Consider the following 24,835-nt stretch of genomic DNA (forward strand, 5'->3'; position numbering starts at 1 on the left):
CAAAATAATTGTGAGATCATGACCTGAGCCAAAATCAAGAATCAGACACTTTACCTGACTGAGCCACCTCAGTGTCTTTGGAAAAGTTTCCTAAATATGATACAAAATGCACCAGCTCAAAAAAAAATTAACAAATAGGATTTATTTAAAATTTTAAAATTTCTGCTTTTCGGGGTCCCTGGGTGACTCAGTAAGTTGGGCATCTGACATAGGCTCAGGTCATGATCTCATGGCTTGTGAGTTTGAGCCCAACATCAGGATCCGTGCTGACAGCTCAGAGCCTGGAGCCTACTTTGGGTTTTGTTTCTGTTTCTCTCTGTCCCTCCCCTGCTTGTGCACTCTCTCTCTCTCTCTCTCTCTCTCAAGTATAATGATTGTTTTTAAAAAGTATTAAAAATTTCTTATTTTCAAAGGTCACAATTAAGAAATTGAAAAGGCAAGCCACTGACTAGGACAAAATATTTGTAAAATAATATCTGACTTTAGACTTGTATCTAAAATATGTAAAAATCTTTAAAAACTCAATAAGGAGATAAACAACATAATTTAAAAAGTAGGTAGATAAATGAACAGACAGTTTACCAAGCAAATACACGTATGAAGAGAAGCATATGTCTACACAAAACTTGTATGCTCATATTAGTTTTCTTATAGCCAAAAATGGAAAGCCACCCAAAAGACAAATTATGGTCTGTTCAATCAGTGGAATACTACTTATCAGTAGAAAGGAATGAATCACTCACTGATCCACACAGCAACATAGATTAATTTCAAAGTAATTCTTCCTAGTAAAAGAACCAGAAAAAAATGCATACCATATGATTTTACTTAATCATTCTAGAAAATGAAAATTCTCTGTATTGAGAGAAAGCAGATCATTGGTTGCCCCTGGATGGGAATGGGGGTAGGAAGGGGTATAGAGAGGGGCACAAGAGGTACAAGGAAACTTTTGGGCATGATAAGTATGTTCATTTTCTTGATGATTATGATGACTTTATACTTATGTCAAATTGTATCAAATTGTACACTTGAGTTATGTGCAATGAATTATATGTCAAATTATATCTCAGTATAGCTGGAAATGTAAAAAAAATGTTGACGCAGATCAAAGGGAATTTTACACATACTTTTAGAGATACACACACATTTAGAACCAAGTTTTTACTTAGTAAAAAAAACTTATTTTTATGAAGGAAGACCTCAAAGAGGAAATATAAGAATTTAGAAAGAGATGTTGAAACAACAAGAAACAATGCAAATAATATATGATTTGGTGGAACTCAAGGAAGAAATAGAAAAAATAAATCATACAATTGGAAAGAACACAAAGGCAGATTATCACTCTGATAAACAGGAATATAAATTTTTAATGTTTGTTTATTTTTGAGGGGGAGCAGAGAGAGAGGAAGACACAGAATCTAAAGCAGCCTCCAGGCTCTTAGCTATCAGGAGAGAGCCCGATGCAGACCTTGAACCCATGAACTGTGAGATCATGACCTGAGCCAAAGTCAGATGGTTAACTCACAGAGCCACCAAAGTGCCCCAACACAGTGGGAATATAGAGCAGGGACCCATTAACTAAATCTAGTCCACTACCTATTCATGTATGACCCTTAAGATGAAAATAATTTTTACATTATTGAATGATTAAAAAAAGAAGAATATGCAATAGCAACTGTAGTGGTCTACAAAGTCTAAAATATTTACTATCTAGCCCTTTACAGAAAAAAGTTTGCTGTCCCCTACTATAGAGGATATATGTGAAAAAGGAAATAAAGTGAGTAGAAATTAGGAAGGGCTTACTTATAGCTACAAAGAAAATGATAATAGAAGTAGGAAAAGGAGATTCAGTATTTACATAATGGGAACGCCCAAAGAAAAAGTAAGGGAAGAACACATTTTTAAAGATATAAATCAGGGAAACTTTTAATTAAAACTAAAAACCTTGAAGCTACATATCTGAAACAGTACACTGCATGGTAGGGTAAACTATCCCAGAATAGTCAACAATAAGACATATTCTAGAAAAGTTATTCAACTGTATAGTAAAGGATAATATGTTTTGATGAGTAGGCATAAAGTCACTTATAGACACAAAAATTTCAGATTGGCTTCAAATTTTCTGCAAAAAATTGCTCAAGTGATAGTGAAGTAAAAACTGTAAGATTCTCAAGGAAAGGAGGTGTAAACCAATAATTTTATATGAAACACAACATTCCTCAAATGTAAAGCCTACAAACAAAAAGTTTTGAAAAAAGGAAAAAAGCCTCAGGAATCCCTTTTTGAGAAAAACAAGTAAAGATCAAACCTCAACCAGCCAACAAATATCTGAAAATTCTACAGCAAAAAACCTGGAAATAATAGTTTACTCAATTATAGGCTATAGGCTCTAAATATGGTTAAACTATAGGCTAAAACATATGTGGCATTAAGTATCAAACTGAATGTAAATGACCTGGCAGTGTACAAATAATTCAACTAACAAAACAAAATAAGCCAAGGATGAAAGGTGAAAGGTGATTTGTTTACCATAGAAGGTTTGTCTGTCATAGAAGACTGAGAAGTATCCCTGAAATTCAAACAGACTTTTTGGTTCTGATGTAAATACTGAGAAAGAGAATACCAGTAAATATCAGACAGCAGAAGAAAAGAGGGAAGAGGAAATAAACAAATTTTGTCATCATCCACAGTAAGAAACTTATAGATACTGTCTAAAGATGGAAAGAACTAAGAATAAAAGTTTTATAAAATTATCATTGTTGGTAGCCATTAGGCAAAAACAAACTGCATGATATAACAAGCACCCACACAAAACGAAGAAAATGAACTGTATCGTTAAAAGCTTAAGACAAATTATAAAAACAAAATAATATGATAACTAATACCAACCACATATATGGTATCAGCAAATATGAATGGTCTAATCCTTATGTTAATGAAGGACAAGGAACTTTTGGTTGTATCACAAAGCAAAGCTCGATCCTGTGCTATATACAAAACCTATGTCTAAAACGACAATTCAGAAAAATTGAAAACGTATTTCAAACAAATGTATAAAAACAGTGGCCCAACCTAATATCAATTTGGAAATCAAAGGGAAAAAAAAAACATTAAATGTTCAAGGCATTTAATTAGGCTTAAGACTTCAGTATATAAAAAAAAAAAAAAAGACTTCAGTATATAATAAAGATGTATCAATTACAAATCTCTCACATCAGCTAATGTAGTGTTGAGTTCCATAAGGCAAAAACCTACAAATGGTACATGGAAAGAGAGTCAATTATGCTAGTAATAGGAAACTTTAATTTGCCCTCAGCCTAGGAATTCCTAAACAATCCAAAATCCATAATACTAAGGCAACTAACCAACCTTAATCAGGCAGGACTCCCAATTTCAGGGGAAATTGGAAAAGGAAAGCAAATTTTATGTCCTAGAGAATCTGGCCACTGAGCTTGTTACCACATTGGTGTTTATGACGCAGTAAATGTTAATGATTGTACTACCACAAAGGAGGTCCAGGCAGACCTCCTAACCAGGGTGTCATTAATAATAATTTAATACTAAAATATTATACTCTGTACTCTCACAATAGAGAATGCACTTTTTGTCAGTGCTCTTGAAATATTCACAAGGATGGTTGTATGCTGAGATACCAGAAAGCCTGGTGGAGACAATGTAACCGTGTTTATCAAAGCTACAAATGCATGTACCTTTTGATCCAGAAATTGCACTTTTAGAAACTGATTATATATACATACACAAATATGAAATTACCTATTTACAAAATTACCTATTTTATACATCATCACAACATACTTTGTAGACTACAATATTTAGAAGACTTAAAAGTTTATCAACAGGTCTGGTTAAATAATTTTATGTGTAATATATTGGAATACGATGCATCTGTAAAAGGAAATGAAGAAGCCTTTTAAGTACTAATTTAGAAAGATCTCTAGGGTGTATCCTTAAGTGAAAAAGCAAGATGCAGACTGAATGTATAACATACTACCACTTTTTCATACCTCAAAAAATGTGGGGAAAACTTACTTATATATGCTTCTGTATGAGGTATAAACAGATGTCTGGAAAGATGAACAGAAAAGTAACAGCAGTAGAATGTGAACTGGACAAATGAAGAGTGGAGTAATAAGAATTTTTAAAAATAGAATTTATATGGACGCTTGGGTGGCTCAGTCGGTTAAACGTCCAACTTTGGCTCAAGTCATGATCTCATGGTTCGTGTGTTCAAGCCCTGCATTGGGCTCTGTGCTGATGCCTAGCTCAGAGCCTGGAGACTGCTTCAGATTCCATATCTCCCTCTCTCTCTGACCCTCTCCTCATTATGCTCTGTCTCTCTGTCTCTCAGAAATAAACAAAACATTAAAAAAATAAATAAAATATAATTTATTGTCAAGTTGGTTTCCATAGAACATTCAGTGCTCATCCCAACAAGTAAGGATATTTTTTAAAAATTAAAAATGTATATTGTTTTATGTAAATATATTATCTGTATAAATATCTAAAAAATAATGCGATGGGGGCATAGAAAATAAAGCAATTAATTCTCCCTTGGGGGACCAGGAGGAAGTGAAATAGAAGCAAGAAAAACAAGATTATAGAAAATTGTTCAATCAAGAGATGATAGAAAACTTTAAACAATACGGTGACTTCAGGGTAGTGTAAATTTTTGAAAAAAAAAAAAAAGATTTAAGGAGAGAAATCCTTAAGACTTCCTCACTGATTAGGTGGAGAGGGTTGAGGGTGATGATGAATGAAGGATAACTCGATTGGTGATGTCACTAGTCAAACGAGGGAATGCATTAGGAAGTTCTGGTTGAAGTTGGTACAGGTATGAAAGGAAATAATTCAGTTTTGGAAGAGTTGTCTTGAAAGGTACCTGCAGTTTATAGGAAGTTCTAAGAGCACTCAGGTCTCAAAACAGAGGAAAAGGCACCATTTCAAATTTATGCAGGCCATCCAATCAGAAACCACCCTAATCAGCCAGGACTCCCAATTTCAGGGGAGATTGGAAGAGGAAAGCAAAATTTATGTCCTAAAGAATCCAGCCACTGAGCTGGTTACCACATTGGTATTTGTGGCACAGTAAACGTTAATGGCTGTGCTACCACAAAGGAGGTCCAGGCAGTCCCCCTAACCAGGTCTCATTCGAAGGGGAGTGAACCTGAGCCTGGGGTACAGGGCCTGTATTACTCTTTATCTTTTCTCTATGTACTTAATTAACATCTCATCCTTTTAACACAACCGATCTCACATCAAAATACTAGCTTAAAAGGTACTTCTTTTTCTGGGCAAATGCTTCCTTTCTTTCTAGCTGTGCCTGTGAATACAAGGCAGCATGCAGTTATTAGGGACACAGTTAAGGCCAGGCTACCCTCAGAAGTCCCTTGAAGCTCGGGCCCCGAGCTCTGAACTAAACAGAGCCATTGCTGGAGGTCAGGATTCAGACCAGATGCTGGGACCTGCAAGTGGGGAATAAAGAGTCTCCAGAGGAAGGGGACAGGGGCTGTGGAGACATGTTTGATACAGTGGTCCCTGAAATTGCTCATGAGACATCTGATCTGTAATGCTTTGACAAGCCATTGCATTCTCTTATGTTATCCGGTCACACCTGATCAGAAAGTTGTTGCAGTAGATATACTCTAATAATTATCAGTGAGGGTACGCAATCTTTTTTTATTTTTATTTTTTAATGTTTATTTATTTTTGAGAGAAAGAGCATGAGCAAGGGAGGGGCAGAGAGAGAGGGAGGCACAGAATCTGAAGCAGGCTCCAGGCTCTGAGCTGTCACCACAGAGCCCAATACGGGGCTGGAACTTACAAACCATGAGATCATGACCTGAGCCGAAGTCGGACACTTAACCGACTGAGCCACCCAGGCACCCCAGGGGTACACAATTTTGAAATGTCTTTAAGAAATGAAGAATATTGAATTATTTTAATATTCAAATTGAAAGTAACTTTACTTAAATTTGTGTAATGATTTTTTTTTTCCATAAAAGTCTCAGTTTATACCAACAAGTGGAATCATGGAGTTCACTACTACCTGCCAAACTTCAGCATCTACGGTGAGTAATTAAAGTAGGATTTAGCCATTTGTGTCATGTTTTCCATTTGAAGGGTAAAACATTATCAAGGGCTAACTAAATGTCATCATGGTTCATGAGGTTCAGTTAGTGAAGCACTAATACATATTTTTAATTGTCATTATTATTTTTCTTATTAGAGTGATACATATTTATTAGGAAAAACTTAGAAGATAAAGTATAAGTAAGAAAATTTAAATACCCATTATCCTACTGTCTGGAGATGATGACCAGTTTTAATGTTTTAATATATTTCTTTCCCATATTTTTTCTGTGGTTATATATATGTATTTATAATCATATACATAGATTGCTTCAATCTATGGCTATATATTTGCCTAGAAATATGTTATATATGTAATTCCTACATTGTTTCTTGTGTTTCCTAAATGTTATATTGCCTTATATTCTTCAAATGTGTTATCGTCTAAAATTTAATGTTTAGAGGAAATATTTTTTAAACTTTAGGGCTTTCCAGTTATCCCAGTTACACATGGGCATGCACATGCACGCACATGGAAAACTCTACCCCTTTAGTTATTAATATTTTATTTTTTATTTTAAGTTTTTTAAAAAGTTTTTTAATTTTATTTCTGAGAGAGAGCGAGACAGCGTGAGCAGGGGAGGGTCAGAGAGAGGGAGATACAGAATCTGAAACAGGCTCCAGTCTCTGAGCTGGACAGAGCCAGCACAGAGCCTGATGCAGGGCTCGAACCCCCGAACCATGAGATCATGACCTGAGCCTAAGTTGGACGCTTAACCGACTGAGCCACCCAGGTGCCCCTAAATACATATATTTTTAAAGTAGGCTCCATGACCTTGCGATTGAAGAGTCAGATACTTTGTCAACTGAGTTAGGTGCCCCAGAAGCAGATTATTTTAGACCAGGTTTAGGGCTGACATTTTAATTTATTTTTTAGTTGTCCAATCTCATTTTTCAATATAATTCATTGTCAAATTAGCAAACATACAGTGTATACAGTGTGCTCTTGGCTTTGGGAGTAGATTCCCATGATTCATCGCTTATGTACAACACCCAGTGCTCATCACCCATTTACCCCTCCCCCTATCCCCCCATCAATCCTCAGTTTGTTCTCTGTGTTTAAGAGTCTCTTATGGTTTGCCTTCCTCTCTGTTTGAAACTATTCTTTTCCCTTCCCTTCCTCCATGGTCTTCTGTTAAGTTTCTCAAATTCCGCATATGAGTGAAAACATATGATATCTGCCTTTCTCTGACTGACTTATTTCACTTAGCATAATGCCCTCCGGTTCCATCTGCATTGTTGCAAATGGCTGGATTTCATTCTTTCTCATTGCCAAGTAGTATTCCGTTATATATATAAAGCACGCCTTCTTTATCCATTCATCAAGTGATGGACATTTGGGCTCTTTCCATAATTTGGATATTGTTGAAAACACTGCTGTAAGCCTTGGGGTACATGTGCCCCTATGTAGTTATCCATATTTCTTAACGGGCAGATAGATGATAGGATTGATAAACCCCATCCAGACTTTAAGATAAATAGATTACTGATGTATATGCACCAGGGAGCCAAAGGCAAATAAATCTCTGTGGGGAAGAAGTCAGGAAGTGTACCACATTCTCAGTTTGTAGTCTTCTGCCATCTTCAGAATCAAAAGATTTCTGGACTTAGCCCAGCTCTGCTGAATCAAATTCTGAATGAGCTGTTGCAGTGGTATGTATTTGCTCTAGTCTGTTTTGTATACTTCTGCTTTTTAAAAGTGTTTATTAGTAATAAGTATCACCTCATTTCATAAGTTTTTGAGGGAGATGGCAATTAGTTATAAATAAGCTAGCTACCAAATGACAAAAATTATGTTCTTTGTTATTCAAGGAAAATACAAAAACTCAGAAAGTCAGGCATTGGGGCCATGACTTGAAACAGGAGTCTCTTGCATCTTCTGTCAGCCACAGAGGTTGGGAAAAAAACACAGAAGGGACAGACTCTGATGTGGAATACATTGCAGAGACCAAAGTTATGAAGAAGTCTACCCAGAAGAAAGCAAAACCTCAAAAGCAGAGACGTCCAGCAGCCCTGCCGGAAAATATGAGACCAGCCAAGAGATCTCAGGTGTTTTTTCTTCCTTAGTCACAAAATGTATAGTAATTCACTTATTCTGGAAATAGCATTGGGTAAAGGTTTTGCTTCATTTTGATATTTGTAAAGCACTCTAATTATAGCATACACATTGTCATCTGACTTTCCAGGACAAGGTCCCAATTTCTATTTTTTCTTTTCTATTCTCCTTTGGAGGAAAAGTCAGGTGGCAAATAGCACATCAGCACAGTGTATGGAGAGGTCAACCAACTGAAGGGCCTCAGAGACTGCCTGGATGGGAAAAGGATTTAAAATCTGTATGTAAGAGAGACATATGCATATAGGATAAGCCTGTAATCTTGAGGATTTTGCATTCAGTGCCTTTACAGCAAAAATGTTTAGCTTTATGTCATAATCGGTAGTGACCCCAGTAGTTGAGGTTCTGGAAAAATGGGATATAATCTCGATAATACAATGATTTTAAAACTGAACCACCCCACAATTTCCAAATGAGTTTGCTTCTTTTAAAAGAATCACTACATTTTTATTCTTATAATGTTACTCTTAATTCCATTTTGAGAACTTGCTGTCAGAGTCAGCTTGTAATAATAAGAATAAGAGGGCATTTACCCTGTGCCAGATTCAGTGCTAAATGCTTACGGACAGTATCTCACTACCAGTTAAAATATTTTGTAAGCCAAAATTCATTGCCTAGTTTATCTGCCTTGTTCATCAGATTTGATTTCTAATGCCTTTTTTACTCTTTCCCCAAATTAAATTTACCCTTAAAGGGTAGAGATGGATCACCAGAGAAAATATTCAAATAAATTGCCATAGACTCTGAAAGCAATAAACTAATTTAACCAGCAGATATCTACCAAACTTTGCCCGGTGTAAAGATACTGTGTTAAGTATTGTGGGAGACAAGATATTTTCAGCATGGTTCTTTCAAAAGGAATTATTCTGAACAATTTTTATGCTGCAAAAATATCTCACACATTCTTTTGTAAAATCTTTGGCAAATGGTGTGTAGGCTGTTTTAGAAAATCTTTACTGACAGAAATGTATTACCTCCTAAGGTAGCCTTCTCATTCCATTTTTGGGTAGCACCTTCTCTTAAAATATTTGAAGTCCAGTTCCCTGTCATTTTGAAGTTTGGGTCCTAAATGTTTCTTTGAGACTATAGAAACTGTCTACAATCAACAGAATAGTCATAATTACTTTGAATTATGTATCATTTACATGCACATTCATATAATTTATTTAATCTTTGTCCAAAATGCTGCATGTTTATAATGTAAAAAGTAGCTCTATCACTTTATAATCGTATTTCCTTTAACCCTTATCTCTGCTCATTAACTGGACAATTTAGGACTTAGGATTTGTTGGCATATTTTATGTGCAGGTTGCATGCTCTAAAAGCGTACACGTGATTGGGGCATCTGGTTGGCTCAGTCGGTTTAAGTGTCTGACTTTGGCTCAAGTCATGATCTCACTGTCTGTGGGTTTCAAGCCCCACATCTGGCTCTGTGCCAACAGATCAGAGCCAGGAGCCTGTTTAGGATTCTGTGTCTCCCTCTCTCTCTGCCTCTCCCCAGCTTGTGTTCTCTCTCTCACTAATAGATAAATAAATTTAAAAAATTATTAAAGGCATACAAGTAATTGAGAAGTTGAGGTGTGCCCAGGAGTTAAAATAACACATTTTAAACTTTAGATCAAGAGATTCACTTTGTGTGTGTGTGTGTGTGTGTGTGTATAAAATTATCTATTATGTGCCGTTCATATGCAGTCAGCTCTACAGGGGATTTAACTGTGAGCAAAACCACTCACAGCCCCTACCTGTATTGAACTGACACTGAGACAGGCAATCCAATAATGAGACAAATGTAAACTGCTACTGGGTAGTGTTTAATAACTTAGTAGCGTAAGTACTTATAATAGGGGATTTGACCCTGCCTGCGAGGACTAGCTGTGAAAAAATGATGAAAAACCCTGAAAAAGTGATGCCTGAAGTTTTAGGATTGAATTCCAATTAAACTGATAAAAAGAGGGAAAGAATATTTGCAAACGCAGGCATTTGCTAAAGAAGGAACCTGGTGAATACAAAGCACCCTGAGAAGACAACTAAGCTGTGGTGGGGCAGAGAGATGGAAAGGGGCTGTGGTGTTAAGTGAGTAGGGAGTGACCAGAACCATGCAGGACCCGCAGGCTGTGACGGGGCTTTTGCATTTATTCTAAAAGCAATGACACACCATTGAAGGAAAGTGGTGTGACCTGATTTTCCTTTAGAAAAGATTGTTGATGGCATATGGAGTATGCAGTGAATGCAGTGAATTCAGGCAGAGCAGTTAGGAGGCTGTTAACAGTGGTCTCACAGGGAAATACTGGCGGCCTGGGATAGTGATGGTGGCGAAACGGAGAGAAGTTCGTGCATTTGTTCCTTGTGTGTTTGTCTTGAGGAAGAGACACTGACCCATGGTGGTGATGTGCAGGGTATAGAAGGTGAAGCAGATGGAAATGGCAAGAAGGACAACAGAATTTCTGGCTCTTGTACCTGGTTGGATGGTGGTTCCAATCATTGAAGCAGAGAATCCTAGAAGGTGGCTGGGCCTGTGAGGGGAAATCAGTTTACATAGTTTGAGATTTTCAAGAGGACATGTCAAGTGAGGAGTAAGGGTAAAAAGAAAAGAAAGACTAGACAGAAGCCTGTGGGGTTTTACCGTCTAATGGCTGGCTGAGGTAAGGTGATTGTGAGGGAATGGCCAGGCAGGAAGAAGAAAAGTCAGGTGCTTATTTCATCATTAAAGCTAAGAGGGGGAAATGTCAATTCAAGNGACTAGATTCTATTGAAAGGCCTAAAAAAAGTCCATTTACTTAATGACTTAGTGGTAATAAGGATGATCTCAGGGAAGATTTTATTGTTTTTACTGGAGTGGAGAGGATGGAAACCAGATTAGAGTGGACTGATTAGCAAGTAGAAGGTGAATAAATGGAGACAGGTTCAGAAGATACTCTATGCTTACAGAAATCCAGAAGTAAGAAAGATAGATGAGGAGACTATGGAATTCTCTATAAACATTTGAAAAATGAATTTAACCAAGTTTTAAACTGCAGTGGAAACAACTTTCAATCGCTTGAGGGCTATTTCCAATAAATTTCTGATATCCTGTCCAATAAATACACTGGGCATTACCACTGCCAGAGGAAGTGCAGGAAGTGTAATTAATTTTAACATTAGCCTAAGTAAATGGAATTAGGAAGGCAGATATGCTCCAAATAAATCTTGTAATGTGCCCCAAAAGCTTGATAACAATGGCTCTGGAATTAGCTAATGTTTTAGCTTAAATGTACCACAGTTCAGCTTTATTAACAGAGGTAATTAATTAATTGTTTTTCCTAGAGAATTGTTTTTATCATACTCTTGTGTTTCTCAGAAGGTTCCACTTGCCTTATGCTAAGCAACATCCCCCCCCCATTTCCTGAAAGCAGAGGTCCCAATGAAAATAATATTCTTATTGTTTCCTACATCTGCAGCTTTTAATTCCTTTTAATTTTCTCCCAATGTCCTTTGTTAATTCATTTCACTGAGCAAACTAAGCATTTATGCTGGGCCAGGTGCTCAGAACTCAGAGACTGACACAGTTCCTGCTCTCGAGAAACTCTGAGAAACTCTCGAGAGTTTACCAGTAGGGGTGCCAATCAAAGGAGACCTTTCTCTGTATCATAGATTTATCATACCAGCTGTTTTCCCACTTTTAAAGGTGTGAGGACATCTTTTCAAAAAAGGACCACAGACATCTTACATAATACTTGACATGCCTAGTACCTATTGGTTGAGAACTATGAAGGGGCATCTGGGTGGTTAGTTGATTGACTGTCTAACTATGGTGCAGGTCATGATTTCGTAGTTTGTGAGTTGGAGCCCCTCACTGGGCTTGCTGCTGTCAGTAAGGAGCCTGCTTCAGATCCTCCCTCTCCCTCTCTCTGTGTCCTTCTCCTGACTTCTCTCTTGCTCCCTCTCTCACTCTCAAAAAAAAAAAAAAAAAAAAAAAAACAAAAAAAAAAAAAAAAAAAAAAAAAAACCAACCACAAAACAGAAAACTATGCAAGAGAAAGCCATCATAGATATTTTGAAATAAATGTATATCTTATGTCCCCCCAGCAACATCTACATAAATTTTAAGACCACTGTGTATATCCATATGAGACGTTATTCATTCAGTGTATGGGCAATAATTCATGGGGATAATTTGCCAAATACTACAAGCCCTTTAAATTCACTGTTGACCCCCATAGTCTACAGCAGTCATTTCATACTTAATCTGCCTTATGATAGTTTTATTTCATTGTGTATTGTCATTTTACTTTCCTAAGTACTTCCCTAAATCATATATTTCTTGAGGGCAAATATCAGAAATTGAATTTCCTGTTCATCCTACAGAAGTTTGCAGAAGTTAACAGAAGCTGAATAAAGACAGTTTAATGGGTACCAGTGACTGCTGCTAACTCTCGTATATTTTTTGTTGGTATTCTGCCATAGGTCTCTTCTCGGGAAATGAGTAGGAAGCAGAGTGAAAACCTGGTGCAGGAATGTAAGGCTTTGACTGAAGTTGAAACCAGCAACAGAGATCCAGATACCATCCTGGTGAGATAAATTTTACCGACTAAGTGATACATTGATTATTTATTCCCATTCATGAAGGCTAGAGGAATCCAAGAAGCATATCATATTAGTACCTCAAAGTAACTGGAACATTTTATTGAATAGCCTAGTTTTTAGGTGAAGAAACAAGACTCAGAAAAGTTAGTTACGTGTCCAGGCTACATGAAGTTGTGAAAATATAACGGGAACTTGTACCTCCAGACCACTAGTCCATGATGCTTTTCGTTTTAGTTGTCAGTGTGAGAAAGCTTTAGAAGTATGTAAGTTCATATAAATTATGTACATAACTTGAAGGTCATTCTGAAACCTCCTGCATGCCCAAATCCAAAACATGTGATTCTTTCTGTAATTCATAATATGGATCCTTGCCAGAAAGAATCATTCTAAACTGACTTACCTTTGGCTACAGGCAAAAGCCCCAGAGAAGTCTGTTCAAGAAATGCAGATACATTTCTGTTTATGCCACTAGATTATGTATCCCTGATTCTAATTTCAGTCATCATTATCAAAGAGCTATGGATATAACTATACCTTAGATCCCAGCAGAGTTGCTTTGCTCCCTGATCCAAGAGTGAAAGAAAGCCTTTGGTAATTAGGAAGAAGTGACCCAAGGACTGGTCTCATGAGGAACACTTCATCTGTGAAGCCATTTAAAGACATTGTCCCTTTTGTTACTTAGTGTTCTTTGTACTATAATTTAAAAGTTCATTTAGACTTTAGAATTTAACATCAGGAAAAAATCCATTCAGTACTTCCTTTTATCAGAATATGAACATCATTACTCACTATAGTTCTCTTCTTACTTTGATCACCAAGAAGCTTATAGCTAAACTTTAAGAATAACTGTAGTCCCCTAGATATTTGCTATTTATTGACATGATAATACAGAAGAGAGTATTTAGAAAGGGGCCTGGCATCATCATATATGTCTTTAGGTAAGATATCTCAAAATGCTATTTGGAATTGTGGATTAAGTTTTATTTGCCAGTGAGCCAGTAAGGAACATATGTCTTCGGACTTCAGCCTAATTTTTGTGTCTGTCAGCAGAAAATCATGTGTCAGAAAATACGCGATATAACAACAATGGAGGTTTTATTTAAAACATTTGCTCATTATGGAAAATTTCAAACATACTAGAATCAGCTGCTACGTGCTCATTTCCCAGCTCTGCAGTGACCCCCTCACATCTAGCCTTGTCTCCTCCACACCCCTTACCTACCCCCTTACTCTCAGACATCACATCACTTCGTCGATCAATTATCATTGTTTGAAGAAGCCATCTAAAGGAATGTTGAAAAGGTCTAGGTGTGATTTGTGAAACGGTGCAAGAAAAACCTTCATATTGACAAAAAGAAACAATTTCCTAAAGAAAGGAATCACCAAACTACGGTAGAACCTTGGTTTGTGAACATAATTCATTCTGGAAACATGCTTGTAACCCAAAACCCTTGCATATCAAAGCACATTTCCCCATAAGAAATAATGGAAACTCAGATGATTCATTCCACATCCCAAAAATATTCCTATAAAAATGATTACATGATTGTAAGATAATACAAAATAATAAAGAAAATACAAAATATAAAGAAAGGTAAACAAGTTCACCTGCACTTATCTTTGAAAATTTTTGTGGCTGGTGTGAGAGACACAGGAGAGAAGAGGGTTATTGAGTAGGATGACTTTCACTGTCATTAACAGAATCACTATCTATTGGCTCAGTGGAATTTTTTTCTTTTCGTGCAACTTTAACAAGGAACCTATCCAATGACTCATGCTTTTGCCTCCTTTTGAGGATTTCATGGAAATGTGGCATTGCATTGTCATTAAACAGATTCATCACTTGCACTGCTACAGCCTTTTTCAGGTGATGATTTTCTACAAAATTTTGCACTGTTTCCCACATTTTACACATCTCCTTAATCTCATTGGAAAAGATGCAGACATAGACTTCTTATAAAATCTTTCAATTTCAGCCACTCACATACCACATTCATACTTCTCAATGATTTCCTTCTTAACTTCCAGTGTAATCGTCTCCTTCTTACCACCTTTCTTTCCAACCTTTTGATGCATGAGGGGCCATTGTATACCCTCATGTGTATGTTGACTGCAGTACAGTATTAATAAACTCTTGTCATATACTGTATTTAATGTCATTGGCAATAAGGCAGCAGAGTAAAGGGTCTATGTCTTCAGGCAGCCTGACCTTGAATGAAGCCAAGCATTCCTAAGATTACTCTTGTGTGGAAAAGGAAGGGACTGTCTATAGATACTTTGAAGTGACAAAAAATATACAGGTGCCTGTTGTGGGCACCTTCCAGTGTTCTGAAAAATCATTGATTTCTGCCAAACACTGTGGCCTGAGACTGAGCATCCAAGCATGGGAGTTGATCACCCACAATCCCACAATGAGATAGATTGAGAGACAGAGAGAGAGAGAGAACCATTGGCTTAGTTGTGACATTTGGTGTCATGTACTATTCATATCGCAAAAACATTGCTCCTTTATCAAGTTAAAATTAATTACAAATGTTTGCAAAAGTCTTGCGGAGCACTCATAGAACAAGTTACTAGCAATCCGAGGTTTCACTGCATTTTCAAAAGGAAATGGGTCAAAATTTAATCAGCTGCCAGAAAGGAAGAGAAAGCCCAACTAGTTGTAAATAACACCACGTCTCGGAAGCAAACCGTGATGTAGCTGCACCTGTGAGCAGTACTGGTCACCGCCTGCTTTCCAGTATCTGCTTGGCATGTTTTCCGCGTAGCTGTTGGTTTGTCACCTCCCTTCCTTTTAGCAAGTACTTTTTCATCAAATAGATATGACATTTATATTAAAATTGTTGTTGTCTTTTTGTGTCATATTTCTCAAGTTTTATGTTACTTCTATGTGTGTGTGTGGTAGGATTTATTTGTGCCCCACTGATTTTAGCAGGAAGTCTGTTCTCAAACTCAGTGTGTCTAATTAATTTGGATAAATATGCCTTATCCACAGATGCACATTAGTTTCTCTGTTTGGCTGTAGGTGCAGGAATTCCAGTAGGACATAATTGCTTCTGAATGCTTGTCTGTCTGTGCTTTCTTAAACTCAGAAATTAAAAAATGGTTCTTCTTCACCCTTGGCCTTCTACCCAGTTATCTTCTACTTGTAGTGCTTACATATGTATGTGAATATGTGCATATGCTTTAACTCTGACTCTGTCCTTGTCTCATTTAAAGAAGGAAGGCACTGAGGGCTGAGTGCTGCAAGTGGTGATCACTTAGAGAGGAACAATTAGATACCATGCAGGATACTTCTCACCCCCTCACAACCAGGGGGTTTATTATTTTGAAGTAACTGGGGCCCTGGGCCTTATTTTCAAGTTTAGTAGAATCAGAAATATACGTTCGGTACATCAAAGAGGGTCCAATTCACAGGGATGATCTTACACTATCCAAACTCATGAGACTCTTGTGTAAGAGCCTAATGGCAGTTGGGTCATTTGAAAGATAGACACAGCCTCTGTCCATTTGGAAGGCACATGTTGACTTACACCATGCAGTCACACCCTTTATGCCAGTCTGCATGGGCTGGCCAATTACAGGCTGATGGTTGCTGGTGAGTTACGTCCCTGAATGTTTAAAAGGCTTCCAGCTAAGCTAGGCTGCGACGTCCACCTCCCCTAAAATGCGTGACAGGGACAATGTTACCAATGCAACTGACTAACACCAAAAGGCGCTAGCCCAGCGCCAGGGCCCTGTGTCTCCCCGTGCTCCCAGGAATGTCTCTTTCTCACGATGTATGGAGAATAGGTCCATGCTGATAAGCATGTTCTTTCTTTTGTTGTGTCTGTCAGTCTGCCTTTTGAATGGATTTTTTTCATATTAGCCTAGTTCATTCTTCTCTCTTCCAAATTTTGGGCTCACTTCACTCTGGCTGTCCTGCCAGCAGTTATGCAACTTAGTGAAATGGCGAGAATGTTGATGGCTTTTCAGATCTCTAGCAAACCTGCCATTGCTGGTCACTGCAGCCGTGGTACCCTCGTCCCCCAAGACCTCTCATCTGTGGAGGCTTAGCCTTACTGCTCTTTCACCCTTGCACCTAACTGCTTCCCCTGCTCACTCTGCCTCATTCTTGAGGAATGCTTCTCACATTCCTATCTCTTCAGGGCCTATAGTCTATTGAAGCTATTTTTTAAGAAAGCATATTCTTTTGTTTTATTTCTTTTCTCACTGAGACAATCCTCATTTTCTAGTCATTTTTAATGTTTGTCTCTTTGCCCCACACTGTGTCACACATTTAATGTGCTCCCAGATCATTCATGTGGTGCATTGGATTTCATTTTCCTTATCTACAGTTGCTTTTCTGATCACATAGTTCACTGGTGTCACCTCTGTGGCATTTTTTTTTTCATTTTGATATTAATTTATGCTTGGCCTGTTAGCCAACTCAGTGCATGCATTTTCAAAGTCCATGCAATGAGAATGTTCTTGGTAAGACCTTGCACGTCAACTGGAGCTGTGGAAGTCTCCAACTGGGATTCAGTTAAAACTCTAGGCTTTTTCTAGAGATTAAAAAAGTGTCATGAAAATAATGAGGAGTTTTTAAAGAACATCTCAAACCTCTCCCAAATGCCCTAGGTAGCCTCCCCGTTGGAGCTTTGGAGGTGTTATGTGTGGGGCTATCAGTTTGCACTGCAACAAACTTCTTTTATTATTTTTCATGAGCTTGTTAGCTCAGCTGCAGTTCCTCCATCACTCTGGGGTAGCTAATGTGACCCAGATTTATTATCTCTGACCTTGTAAGACTGTATTCTGCTGAAATTCTGCTGTGTGTGTGCCCAGGTATGTGTGTTTTAGTGGGATTAGCCTTTCCTGTTCTCTGTGACCATGATGAAATTCAGGCACCATGCTTCACATGTATCATCTCCTCCAGTTTTCTTTGTAACCCGAAGGGGTAAGTTCTCTCTTCATCCCCGTCTTAAGAGGTGAGGAAAATAAACTTGCTCAGGGTCACACTGCCGGGAAGTGATCACCTTGAGCCCCAGCTGTTTAGCTTGAACTCTCACTTTCTTAACCACGTCTCCCTATGACTTCTCCAATTATCATCCATACGCTGTCCCCCATGTCTGTTCGCTCAGCCCATTCCACACAGGCTGGCTGGAGTACACAAATACACTTTACTCAGGGCTGAGGATTTCTAGGTAGAAGTAAATACTGCCTTGATTAACATTCAGCATTTGGGTTTATACAGGTTTCCTAAGTTCTATAGACAGACCTTCTCCAGCCAGGAGTCTTGAATTCATTTCAAAAAATCAATCCATCCTCCTTGCCCACATTAAGCTAACTTCCCTTTAGCACATTTTCGCCCTTACCCTCCCTAAATCTGACCTATCCAGTAAAGTTCTTTTCTGCCTAAGACCTGGCTCTTCTCTTTCCCATCAACCTCGAGTCACATAGTAATCATCAGGATCATCATCACAGGGATGATTCTTGGAAAAGAAAATCTTCTCCTTGTCCAGGACTGTCACTTGTTATAATGTGGTTGTGGTCCTGCCTTGGCCACCAACCCCTTCTATGAGCTGGCATTGCCTGACCCCTGGCCTCCAGAAAATCCTATTCTTTTTCATCTTCTATGCTCAGAATACATCCCCTTCCCTCTCTTTTGATGAATAGTAGATATTCTGAACTCTTTCTGTCTCAGGCATTTTGAATCCTATGTGTAAAGTTCAAAATTTTTCCCAGTTAACCCCAGATGGGATGGCAGAAGAAATTCTTTTAGGTCACCTCTTATAGATGCACCAGCCTCTTGTCAGGGGAATCAATGTCTGAGTGAAGGTTACTACAGTTTGGCTTTACTGGAACATTGCCCTGTGGTGCTGTTGTAATTAAAAGTTTGTCTAAGTTCAATTAAAAACTCCAGCGCACTGCTATGTGATATATTGGCAGTTCGACTTTACTAGAGGCAAAAAATGTGGCATTTGAACTCCATACCGTCACAGTGCCCCTCAAAATGAAGCCATCTGCTCAGCTGTCACTGCACTAGGCTTAGCAGAAGCAATAAAAATAAAAGCAAAGCAGTGGGACTAGATCACCAAGCATCCTAGCAAGTCACAGTCTCAAGTCGTGTCGCCAGATGAGATGTGAGAAGAGGCAGTACAGACTACGTGTCCTAGTGCGTGACTGGAAAGGTGACTGGGAAATTAGGCTGCAGAGCTCCAGTAGATGGTCAGGAAAGGAAGTGATCAATTTGAAGAAAGCTTCAAAATTCAGAACACCAAGGGAGTAAAATTAAAAATGCCAACAGTAAGTTAGAGAAGTTGAGTGGAAATAATTTTCTGAGACTCAAGTCAGAGTGATAAGAGTACCAACTTTTTGTTGCACGTGTCTATGCTTTTATCTGGGTGGAGCGTGTGCTCCAAACTGATACATATTTTCGGACTCTAATATGAAGCAACATTTACCTACTTCCTAAATACTGGTATTTGCTGTGTTTCCAAATTTTATAATACTTTTGTGTGTGTGTCTGCTCTGAATATCAGTAGCAAACCCGGGTTACTCAGACAGTGAAAGAACATTTGTTGTGGTTATTTTGGGTTAAGTTAGACCTGCCTATTTATTTATTTTATTTTAAGTTTATTTATTTATTTTGAGAGAGAAGAAGGGGTGCAAGCAGGGGAGGAGCAGAGAGTGAAAGATGGAGAGAGAGAATCCCAAGCAGGCCCCACTCTGTGCTGACAGTGGGGCTCTATCCCATCAACTGTGAGATCATGACCTGAGCTAAAATCAAGAATTCAACATTTTAAAAACATTTTTTAAATGTTTTATTTATTTCTGAGAGAGAGAGAGAGAGATGGTGTGAGCAGGGGAGGGTCAGAGAGAAAGGGAGACACAGGATTTGAAGCAGGCTCCAGGCTCTGAGCTAGCTGTCAGCACAGAGCCCGATGCGGGGCTTGAACCCCTGAACTGTGAGATCATGACCTGAGCCCAAGTCAGATGATTAACTGACTGAGCCACCCAGACACCCCCAAAATTCGACATTGAACGAACTAAGCCACCAAGGTGCCCCCTAGACCTGCCTATTTAATAACCAGGAATAATACTACCATTTTGGTTGGACTGACTTGAGTCTTTTTGTTCTCTGTGGCCATTTTGGTCACTTTTGGCTTGCACCTGGCCTCAGGCGCAGATTGGCAGATGGATTCATTTCATTTCCCTAATCTGCAGATGTTTTAGAAAACTTAATGGCCAGATCATCATTGCCAGCTGTATTTCAAGAGTTTGGCAATGAAGTCCCTGTATTTGCTATGAAAGAAGTAACCTCTGTTGTCTAGCCCAGAAGGTGCCACTCTCTGGGGCTAAAGAAAGATATGTGAATAAAGGAATGAGTGGATGGAACCATCTTCCTGTCTCAGAACTAAGTCCTTTACCAATTGTACCTGGTTAGCATTTTGGGGTATCCTTCAAAAGAGGCTGATTCTAGTTCAGGAAAGTCATCAACCAGGTTTGAATCCCTAGGGCCACTGACAGGGACTCTGTGGCATGTCACAAAATCTGGGGGACATCTGGAGTAGCTGACGAGTTTCCAGTGTCTAGGTCTATGCTCTGTGGCAGCCAAAATAAGACCAAACCACAATACCCAAAAATAACAGCTACAGCACTCTGTTTTGGCATCAGTACTATATGACAGTGAGGTGAAAAGATGACTTGGTAGCCTCAAAGCAAGCAGAAAAAGAAGAAAAACAAATAACCTGCACGGCCAGTCCCTAAATCAGCTGCATTCACCCTAAATACGCATCATTTTTCCAACTTCTAACAGAAATTGTTTTTTTAATGGGAAACTGCTCGGGTATTGCAATAACATGATTTCAGATGATCGAAGTTGCCTAACTCGAAAGTAGGCCACTTCTTAGTTTTCCTGGTTGATGATGTTACCGTCGCCTCTATATGAACTTGTATAATGCTGTGATTGTTGCTAACGGCGTCAGAAATTTCATAGGCGGTAGCCAGTCCTTTATGAGATACAAACCAGAGCTGCCCTGAGGCCTTCAGAGGAAAAATGGTCTATACTCACTCTCAACAGCATAATCCATCAGCTCACCGGCAGACTTACAACAGACACAGAGTCAGTGTGTGATACAGCCCCTGACCGAAAGGAAAATCTCATGAGCAACTTCTGATCTGAATAGTCGAGTGCCAGTGTACTAGAACCTGAATATGTCGTACCAGCACCCATGTACATTAGGGCAAATATATCGAACAATACTATGTTAGAGATTTTGAGAGACACACACAAAGAATATATGATCCTTGCTCTAAAGGAGCAGGAAAATTGGAAGATAATTTTGCAAAACCACGTGTTAGCATTATTTTATGGAAAGTTGACAGGCTCTGCGCTCTGACAGACCCAGGTTCAAATTCAAAGTTACCTGCCACTTGTCAGTTGTATCAACTTACCGTCTTTTGTTTTCTTGTCCATAAAATGGGAATAATAATATTGCCTCCTTTCAAGGTTTTTATGAGAATTAATGTGACGATTTGTGCACAGAATGAAAATAGTTATTTGTGTTATGAAAAACATTTTTAAAAGCCATTTTCTGAAGGGGCCAAATTCAAGCCTTTATTGGTTGAGCTAGGAGATGGGAGTAAAGAATGAAAATTGAGAGAGGGACATCACTTTGTGGAAGCAAAGGGAGGGCCAGAGGCAGTACGCATGAGGGGTTGAGGGAAGGGGAAGGGCAATCCCGAGCTGCAGACCTGGTGCTGCGGAATTGGAGAGGCTGGAGGGTGAAGTGTGGGGAGAGAGGCGAGAAGGCAGGCAGCAGATGAGGAAGTAGAAACACAGGTGCTTTATGGTGATTTGAAATTGATTTTTACCGTATATCACCATTTCCTCCATTTCTCAACATAGTCTTCAGTAAAATCTCTGTATTTATTAACGCTTTATAGAGTTGCCTTTGTTTTTGGGGGATGGACCCAGGTTCTGCTCTGAAGTATCATGCAAGAATCAAGGCTACAAGATCCCAGTCTTATCTGGGTTACGTAGACAAGACGCTTGGCTGTTAATAATAATAAAAACTGTAATTACGAGTCGTAGTTACTCAGAGAAAGGAAGAAATCAGTATGGGCTGGAGTAACTAAAAAGGAAAGAGAAGGGCTTACACTTGTCTTGAAAGGTGGGAAACATTTACAAGAGGGAAGGAGGGAAAGGCACACCAGGTAAAGAGAACTACACAGGCAAAGGTGACAGAGATGTGGAGGCAAAAGTGTATGTGGTGCTTCTAGAGAATTCTGAGGAGAGCCTTCTAGTAATAGCAGAGGGAGCTTGTTAAGAAGTACTGACATTATGTTCTGATAACTTAGAATAACATTGAGAAGGGCTTTGTAAGCCAGATAAAGGGTCTGTTCTTGAGGTAGTAACCAGTCAGGATCTGTGGGCATGTTTTGAGAAGGAACGTTTAATCATGGAGATTTTATTTAGAAAAATTAATTTGGGGGCACCTGGGTGGCTCAGTCAGTTAAGCGTCCCACTCTTGGTTTTGGCTCAGGCCATGATCTCACGGTTTGTGAGTATGAGCCCCACATCAGGCTCTGCATGGACAGCATGGAGTCTGCCCAGGGTTCCCTCTCTCCCTCTCTCTCTGCCCCTCCCATGTATGCTTGCTTTCTCTCTCTCAAAACTAAACTTTCCTTAAAAAATTAAGAAAAAATTGAACTAGGTTGCGCTAAAGCTGCTGTACTGGGCAAAGGAGAAACTAAAGACCAAAGAATCAGGTCTGATCTGCTCCCTAAAGATTGTAGTATAAGGATGACAAGGAAAATGGAACCATTTGGAAGGAAAAAGAACAGAAATTGGAGTGGAGCACGGGAGAGCAAACAGTGACAGAAGTTTCAAGATGGCAGCCTGGAACAACATGTTACAAATAGGAAGAGAAGAGTTGACCAGGGGATCTGAGTGGGCACATGTGGGACTAAAGATCTGAAGGTAAATTCGGTAAAATGTTCAAGCACAAGCACCTTGAAGTTGGTTGGAAATAATTGGAGCAAATGTGAAAAGTTAAGGGTGATGATGCTGATCAGGCCATTGTTTGAATAAGGGTGATAGTTTAACAACTCCCCCCCGCCCCCCGCCCCTCAAATTTTAACAGGTTCATTGAAGGATTCAATGTAGACAGAAAAATAAATATCCTGGGGGATTTGGGACACAGAAGGCTACAGAATCAAGGGAAGAAGGAATTGCAAGAGACCTCATGCTTCCCCATCTCAGTGAATGTCCCCACCATTCACAGTTACTGAGGCCACAGCCTAGGAGGCTCCTGCATTCCTCTCCGTCTTGCACACCCAGTGCTCACCCTGTCAGCCAATTGCGCCCAATCAACCTTTGAATGGGCCCCCTGTGCTTCCCATTCCACAGCCACCACCCTGCCTGATTCACCAACATCCCTGTCAGGGCTACCGCCGTAGCCCTGTCGATGATCTCACTCTTCTGTTGGCCTCCACAGTCTAAAAATCTGACTATTTTCATTTAAAAGAGAAGTTAGATCATGCCCTTCTCTTCCTCTGAACCCTCCGGCGGCTTCTGCTCACACTGAGAACAGAACTCAGTGTTCTTGCTGTGGCCTCCGAGGCCCTAGATGACCTGCCCTGACCTCCTTTACAGTCTCATCCTTACCACCCCCTTCTTCCACTCCACTGTCGCCACCCTGACCTTCCTTGTTCTCCAACACCTTAAACTCAGCTTTGCTTCCCTGACTTTTCCTTGGCTGTTTGTAATGCCTGGACTCCACTCCCCCAGCAACACGCATGTGCCGTCAAGACTTTCTTTGGTTCTGCGAGTCTACCGGGTGGCAGTTACTCTCTTAGGCACTGGGGATACAGCAAGAAGATAACAGGCCATCTCCCCATCCTCACGGCACTTCCATTCTAGTGGGGGAGTCAGACCACGGACAAGACAAAGAAGTAAACTGTGTGGCAGGGTGGGTGATGGTAAGTGCTAAGGGGAACAGCAAAGCAGAGGAAAAGGGGAGGAGGTCTCAGTGTCGGGCATGGTGGGGTGAGTACACTTTTATACAGAGTCAGCATGAAAGGCCCGACTGAAGCAAGTTTGAAAAAAAAAAAAACGAGAAAAAAATTGGAAGAACAAGCAAATCAACGGCAAACAAATCAAAGACACTGAGAGAACGTGGCATGTTTGTGGAAAACTGGTAGAGGGGAGACATGGAGGGTTCGGGGTGAGAACAGGGGGGCCCGGAAAGGTAGCAGGGCTCAGATGCGGCGCACCTGGGCTCTTGCCTTCCTCTTGCCTGTGTTTCTTTTCTTCACAGAACTTAACATATCAATCTGTTTATTTATTTAACCTCTCTTTTTCCCTCACTAGAAAATAGTCCATAAAGGTGGGACTTTGTATTCTTCATCATAACAGTGTCTGACCCATACTGGGAACTCAGTTTTATTGAATACATTTATGGATGAAAGAGAGAAGCCTGGAACATAATGTTCACTATGGAAGAGTGAAAACAGAAAGGGCCTCTGAATTTATTTTTTAATTTTTTTAATGTTTGTTTATTTTTGAGAGAGAGCGTGAGCAGGGGAGGGACAGAGAGAGAGGGAGACACAGAATCAGAAGCAGGCTCCAGGCTCTGGGCTGTCAGCACAGAGCCTGACATGGGGCTTGAATTCACAAGCCATGAGATCATGACCTGAGCTGAAGTTGGATGCTTAACTGACTGAGCCACCCAGGTGCCCAGAAAGGGCCTTTGAGTTTGGCAGGACGGCATCACTGCTCTGGTAGCCTTTTGGGGTCTTTGATAATAGTAAATGCTTATGATAGACATCGAGGGGCAAAGAAATAGAAGGAAAGAAAGCAGATAAAGTGATACTGAGCAGTTCTTAAGCATCCTTAACAACATCTGAATTAGATAAATGTTACAGAGCCATCTGTAGTATGGTTCTCTCTCTCTCTCTCTCTCTCTCTCTCTCTCTCTCTCTCTCTCTCTCTCTCTCTCTCTCTCTCTCTCTTGTGTTTTTTTT

General features: G+C 39.4%; 1 protein-coding gene across 1 annotated transcript in view; it reads left to right on the plus strand.

The window, feature by feature from the left end:
• MORC1 (MORC family CW-type zinc finger 1) overlaps nt 1–24,835 on the plus strand; it is a 160,613-nt gene that overhangs the window by 110,696 nt on the left and 25,082 nt on the right. The window contains exons 18-20 of the mRNA XM_077771811.1: nt 6,024–6,089; nt 7,963–8,199; nt 12,707–12,811. Coding sequence (XP_077627937.1) covers nt 6,024–6,089; nt 7,963–8,199; nt 12,707–12,811 — 408 coding nt within the window. The remainder of the gene's footprint in view (nt 1–6,023; nt 6,090–7,962; nt 8,200–12,706; nt 12,812–24,835) is intronic.

Source organism: Crocuta crocuta, unplaced genomic scaffold (genome assembly GCF_008692635.1).
Source record: "Crocuta crocuta isolate KB4526 unplaced genomic scaffold, BGI_CrCroc_1.0 scaffold56, whole genome shotgun sequence".
In the NCBI taxonomy this organism is placed as follows: Eukaryota; Metazoa; Chordata; class Mammalia; order Carnivora; family Hyaenidae; genus Crocuta; species Crocuta crocuta.